We start from the raw sequence: 8,357 nt of genomic DNA on the forward strand, positions 1-8,357 counted from the left end.
TCTTCCAGGCCTGACCCTAGGCAGTTACAAGGCTTCGTCTGGCAGGCTCCCCTGGGGAAAGCTGCCTTCCCCATAGCAGATTTGGCACACAGCCAGTGTGTTGCTCTCTTCTGGAGGGGGTTGCAGGCAATGCTTAGGCCCCCTGCCCCTGAGCTTACATGCAAATCTGCATTCCTAGCTCAGGCTTCCATTTGGTGGCCTCCTTACGGGGGGCTCTGGCTGAGGCACCTCTCAGGCACTTCCGCTGAGAATGTTTTGGAGGCCTTGGCTGAGGTATTTTTCTCCACTCTGACCCAATGCTTTTCTACTCCTAGCTCTTTTCCTTTGCTATGTTCTGAATGTTTGTGTCCCTCCCAAATTCATATGTTGAAATCCTGTTGCTCAATGCCATGGTCTTAGAAGGTGGGGCCTTTGGGAGGTGATTAGGTCATGAGGGTAGAGCCCTCATGAATGGAGTTAATGCTTATAAAAGAGGGTGCTCACCAGAATGTGACCATGATGGAGCCTTGATCTTGGGCTTCCAGTCTCCAGAACTGTGAGAAATAAATTTCTGTTGTTTATAAGCCACCCCGTCTTGGTATTTTGTTCTAGCAGCGTGAATGAACTACGACCCCCACCTCTTAGTTCCCTGGGTCCATGAAGAGATAGGAGCCTTAGTTTAGGGATCCTCAGCAATGAGATGATGTCCCCCACACTGCATATCATCTCGCCCTAACTCCGTGCCATTCTATAAGGAAAAATGGAGCAAGAGGGAACTGGCACCTTTAATTTTGTCTCTCTCTTTTTAAGATTTTATTTATTTATTTGACACAGAGACAGAGAGTACAAGCAGGGGGAGCGGCAGGCAGAGGGAGAGGGAGAAGCAGGCTCCCCAATGAGCAGGGAACCCAATGCGGGGGCTCGATCCCAGGACCCCGGAATCATGACCTGAGCCGAAGGCAGTCGCTTAATTGGCTGAGCCACCCAGGTGCCCCTAGTTTTGTCTCTTGTTTGCAGTGTCACAGTAAATGAAAAAGGTTGATTTTACTTTCAGCTTGGCTTACTGTCCTTACTAACCACCGTGGTACCTGGCAGCTTGACATGTTATATGTTCTGGGTATTAGACCCTATCAGATTTATAATTTGCAAATATTTTCTTTCTGTACATTCTCTTTTTCACTTCTTTGATAGCATCCTTTGACAAACACGAGTTTTTAAATTTGATGAAGTCCAATTTATGTGTTCTTTCTTGTACTGCTTGGGTTTTTGGCATAATATCTAAGATTCCACTGCCAAAGCTAAGCTCATGAGTGTTTTTTTCTTAGAATTTTATAGTTTTAGCTCTTACAGTTAGGTCATTGATGCATTTTTGAGTTAATTTTTGTATATGATGTGAGGTAGGGGTCTGACTTCATTCATTTGCTTGTGGATATCAAGTTGTCCTAGCACCAAATGTTGAAGAGACTGTTTTTTTTCCCATTGAATGATCTTGGCACCATTGTTGAAAATCAGTTGATCATTTATGTGAGATTTATTTCTGGGCTTTAAGTTTGTTCCATTGGTCTGTATGTCTGTCTGTATGCCAGTACCACTGTTTTGATTAAAGTTGCTTTGTATTTTGAGTTTTCAAAATTGGGAAGTTTGAGTCCTCTAAACATTGTTTTTCTTTTTCAAGATTTGACTATTTGGGGTTCCTTGCAATTCTATGTGACTATTAGGATCAGTTTTATAAAAAAAGATTGGGACTTTGATAAGGATTTCATTGACTGTGGGGAGTATTATTGTCTTCCAATACATAAGCATGGTATGCCACTAATTTAGATCTTCAATTTCTTTTGGCAGTGTTTTATGGTTTTTAGTGCACAAGTCTTGTGCCTCTTTACTTAAACTTATTTCTAAGTATTTTAATTTTTTTCATGCTATTGTAAATGGAATTGTTTTCTTCATTTCCTTTTCTAAGTGTTCATTTCTAGTGTATAGAAATGCAGTTGGGGTGCCTGGGTGGCTCAGTCAGTTAAGCATCTGACTCTTGGTTTTGGTTCAGGTGATGATCTCAGGGTCCTGAGATTGAGCCCTGTGTGGGGCTCTGCACTCAGCACGGAGTCTACTTGAGATTCTCTCTCCCTCTCCCTCTCCCCCACTTGCTCTTGTTCTCTCAATAAAATAAATCTTAAAAAAAATGCAGTTGATTTTTTTGTGTGTTGATCTTTTATTTTCCAACTTTATTGAATTAGTTTATTCTAAGAGGTACTTTGTGGATTCTTTAGGATCTATAGAGATAATTTTACTCCTTTGTTTATAATTTGTATGCTTATTATCTGTTTTTTTGTGCCTAATTGCTCTGGTTAAAATTTCCAGTACAGTGTTGAATAGAAGTGGTGATATGTGGGCATCCTTGTCTTGTTCCCGATTTTAGGGGGAAAGCTTTTAGTCTTTACCATTGAATATGATGTTAGCTATTATATACTATTTTTATATTAGCGTTACATTGTGTATTCCATTTTTCTTTCATTTGAGATACACACTGCAAATAAATAGAAAAGTTCAGAGAGTTGTAAAACAAATACCCATTGTAGACTCTCTTCTTGTACCTAGAAAGAGTTTTGGAAAAACTGCATCAAATATTGTCATTAGATCACTTAAGGTCACTATTGCCATGCCATTTTGACAAAATTAGCCATGAAAAAGAATCATATAACCACTAAAATTATTTTTAAATTGATTTGATCAAATTTCCAGTTTATTTTGACCTATCTGAAATTTGGTCAAAGCGAGTTTGATACCCATGATAGGACAATTTAGAAAAACTGGCAGTTTTGTAGAATTACAGAACTAGAAGCAACCTCCAGTCTTGAGCTCTGTTCCAGAACAGATTAGGAGTTGGGATTGTTTAGTTTACAAAAGAGAAATTGGATCACTGTAAGAGAGAAAATATTTGTAGTATTAGAGAATGACTTTTTTTTTTTTAATTTAGGCTGTCAGAAAATGGTTTTTTTTTAGGTCCAAGGAAGAACTTTCTAGAAGTTAAGAGATATGAAATGGGCTACCTCTCACAGTTGTGTGTGCTCTCACAACTTGGTGAAAGCCAACATGATATGACTCACCAGAAATGCTGCAGAGGCATTAAGGTGCCCCCACATCTAATATTCTGCCATTCTACATATAAGCCCTGGGGATAAGGAACTTAAGAACTCCTGTCATAATACAGTAGAGACCAAACATACACGATGAAAAACACGTGATACTTTCCTCAGTCAGCAATGACAACTTGCTGCAGGAGAGAGAATCTGGAGGGGATAATCCCTTGTGAGAATGCTGACTCACACAGATGAAGAAACCAGACGCCAGTTGGATGAAAAGAGACAGAGATCACCTCTTAACTCTGAGGGGAGGGGAAGAAAGAAAGAAGACAAGACACAGAGATAGATTCAAGTCTAGTTACTAAAGGAGTTTTTTTTTTTTTCCCCCCACATTGGAATAAATCACCAAGAGCAGGAATGGGCCCTTTTTGTTTCATTTTTAAGTTTTTGAGAAAACTTACGTTAGATAAGTTATGAGAAAACTAATGACAATATTTGTTGCAGTTTTTCTAAAATTCGTTCTAAGTACAAGAAGAAAATCTACAATGGTTATTTGTTTTACAACATCTCTCCTATTTGGGGATCTCTTAGGGTCTTCCAAAAATCGTTTTCTGAGTAGTTAGGAAGAATTGACAGCAACATAACACTAATTTTAAGCACTGTAAATATAGGAAGCAGGACTAGAGCAACACAAAACCAAAAGTCAGGTTTTAATCAGTGTCAAAGAAACCACACATCTTGAGGAACTGAGGCTGCTCAAAATATGGTATATTTCCTTTTGCTATCACTACTTACTACCTCTCATCCTAATCCCTGAGTTCTGAAGGGGGCGTAGTGGAGAGAAGTGGCTAGTGGTCCTCCCCAACACCGTGGAGATGGCCCAGAGCATCTTAGAAGCCAAGGAAGTAATACAGTGTAATTTACATTTAAAAACCTGCCATTTTTCCCATACCTAATGTGCCAGATGCTTCAACTGGCTATTCTTCGCGAGCTTATATAGACCATCTCCCAGTAGATTTAAATAGGTTTCCATGAGGTTTGGACTCCAGACACCAGATATAATGGGTTGGTGCTCTGATGACTTACAGATCCCACAGTTTGTAGGCCCAAGTCAGCTTTTGAGAGACAGGCTAGGCTTAGTCTTAGGTAAAACTCTGAGTAGGCATGGCTTATAATAGGCATCACTCCCTGCTTCCCTGCCTCTGGCTCAGAGTAATTAGCTAGTATTCATTTGTTAATTTAGCAGTTCTTTTGAAGAACTGAAGCTCTATCAACTTGCTATCTCCTCTCCATTATCTGCTCCTGTCAGGAGGTGCATTCTCTTGGTATCCTCCAGGGTACCTGTTCTTTAGTTAAGACAAAAACCTGTGATCTAGGCTACAGCGTTGCTTATGCTTTGGATTAGAACACTGTGACATCAGCCCGTCTCCTGCTGGGAGAAGTCCTTCAGAGACCATACAAAGGACTTTTTAAGCATCCAACTTGGCTTGTTTGCAGCAGATCTGCCATGGGAACTCCTGAATTCTAGGAATTGCACCAAGACCTTCTCCATGTTGACTGTCTGAGAATCTGTGCTACTAAGTGCTTGTCTCCCCATGTTGTTTTGTCTGTGCTAAGAAACTACAACTCTCAACTATCAAAGAATGTTTTTCAAATCCCAGTGTTATCCTGTTGTGTTAAGATTTTTTCATTTATCTGACTAGCTGTCTTGCAGTGATTTAACATTTCTTTATCCCCTAGGGAAAAGTTAACCATTGGATGCCACCAACTGGTTGAGATGGAATATTCCATGCAGCAGTGCAATGCATCTGTCTATATGGAGGCCCAAAACAGGGAATCTCTCTCAACCCTAAGCATGGGTCCGTGACCAGAGACACTTCCAAACCTCAAAAAAGAATTAGGACATGGCCATGCTCACCCTGCTGCACAAATGAAATCTTACCCTGGTATGTTTTATGATCAAACTATCTTCCCTGTCGACCTGATGAACTAACACACATCCCTTACACTTCCCCTAAGGTAATGTAAGTAGAATTTGACTTCAGCTCCTACTTGCTATATAGTTTCTTCTCTTCTTCCCTGGGTTTGTCACTTTTCAGTGCATTTCTAATGGGAAGAGCAGGGGAGACCTCTATACTGATTTTTCCCTTACATGTGAAGCAGCATGGATTTATGGGATCAGGTGGCAGGGATTCATATTTGCCCCTAGCTAAACCAAGTGTTTAATTGATTTCTTATTTAGTTATAGAGTAAGTTGGAAATCCTTGTTTACTAGAGTATATTATGCTTTTGTTAATACATTATATTAAATCTAATTTCCTATTCTATGATAAATGTTAATTTATTTTTTACAAAACAATAAATTTTATTTTTAGTAAGATTTTGCCTTTTCATTTTACTTCCAAATTGTGTTTCTGAACTGTGTACAAGGTATGATGATAAAAGCAAACTCTCTCCAATAAAAGAGAATCTACCCAGTATTCTCAGGGTAAGTCTGTACAGGGCCCCCCGAGCTGTATGTTTGCATAGGAAGCCGCACCTCTACCTGGGGCTCCAGTGACATCCGGGATATGAGCCCTGTGGGAGAAGCTTCCAGAGGATCTCTGCTCTCTGCAAAAAACATCCCCCCCACCACTCCGAAGTTTTTTCAGATCTTTATAAACCTCAGCTGCTTGTGGTGGTTGTTAACTGGGTTTTGGTTCTGCTCTTGCTTCCCTCTCTTCTTCCCTCTTATCTTTTTAATATAGGTTGTGATTTTTAGGAAATTTCACTCCTGCACACTTTCACGTATGCATATAGATATTTTACCTTAGTCTATGTATCTTTTTATTTATTTATTTGACAGAGACACAGTGAGAGAGGGAACACAAGCAGGGGGAGTGGGAGAGGGAGAAGCAGGCTTCCTGCTGAGCAGGGAGCCCGATGTGGGGCTCGATCCCAGGACCTTGGGATCATGACCTGAGCCGAAGGCAGGCGCTTAACGACTGAGCCACCCAGGTGCCCCGAAATGTCAGGTTTCTTTGTTGCTTTTTTTCTAATTGTAATCTTTTAAGATTTTTAATCTATCTTAATTTTATACTTTTACTATTATACTATACTTTTCTATTATACGATAGTATAATGCAGGACTTGGGGGTTCCCTCCCCCTCCCTCTTTCTTTTCTGGATCCCTCCTCTGGATTGAGATAACTCAGTTGACCTAAGGCTCATAAGCTCCACCTTGCAAAACACAAATTTGTTTTGATAGAGATCCTTGGGAGAGGAACTTAAGAGTTCTAAAATCTCCATTCTTCAGTATGTATGCCTATTGTATTTTGGGCAGAAGCCATCATAAGCATGCCAGTAGGGACAGATGAGGAAAGTCACACAGGGAAGGGCTCTCTACATAATGCTCTTGGCCTTGTCTTAGTGAGGAGTCATGAGGGGCATCCATGAGGATTATCCCACCAAAGTTTCTGGCACCATTTTACACTAGCATTTTCCAATTTACTTTTACACAAAAGATCATCCACTTCCTTCCTGAGAGGACTAGGGAGGATCCTTTGGGTGTAGCCACCCCAGCCATTCCAGCATTCTGGGCCAAAGGAACGCTGGCTTAAGAATTGGGGTGTTGTGCCCTACTGGGATTTTGTTAGACCCTGTAGCAGGCAATTGGGACTGCAGAGATTAGAACCTCACAGATGGTGAATTTCACTTTCCTCTTGTGGTTTTGCCTGTCACCCGAAAGACAAACTTGAAGCTCATTTCATCTTTTGACCATCACCTTGACGGAGAACAGAAATCTTTTCACTCTTGGAGCGTTGACCCAGATTTCTTTAGATGGTGTCTTGATCTCCCTTCACTTGATCACTTTGTTCCTACTTTCTGACAACTCCCCCTAGCCCACCCACCTGCTGGAACACTTTTCAAGCATCCTTTTTCATCCCATGGGTCAGGATTTACTTCTTAAGAGGGAATATCCCTATTGAAGAATCAAATACATCTTCCACTCTCAGTAAGTGATGCCACAGGCAAAGCCCTTTTCTGATTTAGATTGAACTGACAGGCCAGTCAGCCTCCCACCTGATGGTTCTTTGGCTGTTTTACCAATAAAACCCACTCCAGTGAAAATAACCCCATGAACTGGAACAGTTACCAGCTATGAAACTTTAAGGTGAGGTGGCTCAGTGCCCCTAACTACAAACTGATGCCAGCATGCTATTCTTTAGTTCTAATCTTTCCTTAGCTTTTGCAATTCTACTGTAGGCTGATGGTTATGGGCTTAAACTACTTGCAAGGCCAGTGGGAATCAATGGTTCCCTGCTGGGATTTCCACCAAGGTAAAATATGGGTATGTCCTAGTCCCCCTTTTAGAACCTTTTCCTTTAAAGGTTTGATACCTTTTGGGGGCACCTGGGTGGCTCAAATTAAGTGACTCTTGGTTTCAGCTCAGGCCGTGATTTCAGGGTCCTGGTATTGAGCCCCATGTTGGGCACGTGCTCAGCACAGAGGCTGCTTCTCCCTCTCCCTCTGCTAATAAATAAAATTAAAAAAAAAAAAAAAAAGTTTAAAGGTTTGGTACCCTTTTGGTTAAGCCAGAAAGACAGAACTGTTTTTAAGTGTAGTTTTTTGAGTTTTGTCAAAACACAATCGCATCTTCACCAGTATGATCAAGGTATGAATTCTATTGCTCTGCAAAACTTCATCCTTTTTATTCCTAAGTAATATTCCACTGTGTGGATGCACCAATTTACCATTCACCAGGTGGAAGGCTATTTGAGTTGACTTGGTAACTGAATAAAGCTGCTATATTCACATACAGGTTTCAGTGTGACAGGTTTTCATTTCACTTGGATCACTACCTAGGAAAGTGATTATGGTGTCATAGGGTATTTTGTCAGAAACTGCCAGTTTTCCGAAGTGACCTTACAATTTTGATTTCTCCAGCAATTTTGAGTTTCGTTGACTTGCATCCCAACCATAATTTAGTAAGTGTGTAATCTTAAATTTTCCTAATGATTTAGGATAGTGAACATCTTTTCATGTGCTTATTGGAATCCATTTTCTTTGGTAAAGGGTCTTGTTCCAATCTTTTGCCCATTTACTTTTTTTTTTTAGTTGAGTTCTGGGTACCAATTATTATCAGGCATTTTCTTTTAAGCCTGGACCTTTAAAGACGGTACCACCTTTGAGACAAAACACTTGCTTAATGTAGGAGGTACCTACTTCAATTTTAAGAATTCTAAGATCTAGAGATCTTTTGATTTGGGAGTAGCCTTAATGGATAGCTGGCCTTGCTAATTACTGGACTATTTACATT

At 40.4% G+C, this 8,357-nt stretch overlaps 1 protein-coding gene across 2 annotated transcripts in view; it reads left to right on the plus strand.

Annotated features, from left to right (window-relative positions):
• The window catches only part of SWT1 (SWT1 RNA endoribonuclease homolog), a 99,875-nt gene extending 94,442 nt beyond the window's left edge, over window positions 1–5,433 (plus strand). For both annotated transcript variants that reach the window (XM_035010662.1, XM_035010663.1), the window contains exon 19: window positions 4,800–5,433. In XM_035010662.1, the coding sequence (XP_034866553.1) occupies window positions 4,800–4,926 (127 nt within the window). In that variant the 3' untranslated portion in view covers window positions 4,927–5,433. The remainder of the gene's footprint in view (window positions 1–4,799) is intronic.
• Window positions 5,434–8,357: the final 2,924 nt, after the last annotated feature.

This window comes from Mirounga leonina, unplaced genomic scaffold (genome assembly GCF_011800145.1).
Source record: "Mirounga leonina isolate KUSES-001 unplaced genomic scaffold, KU_Mleo_1.0 Mir_154, whole genome shotgun sequence".
Lineage (NCBI taxonomy): Eukaryota > Metazoa > Chordata > Mammalia > Carnivora > Phocidae > Mirounga > Mirounga leonina.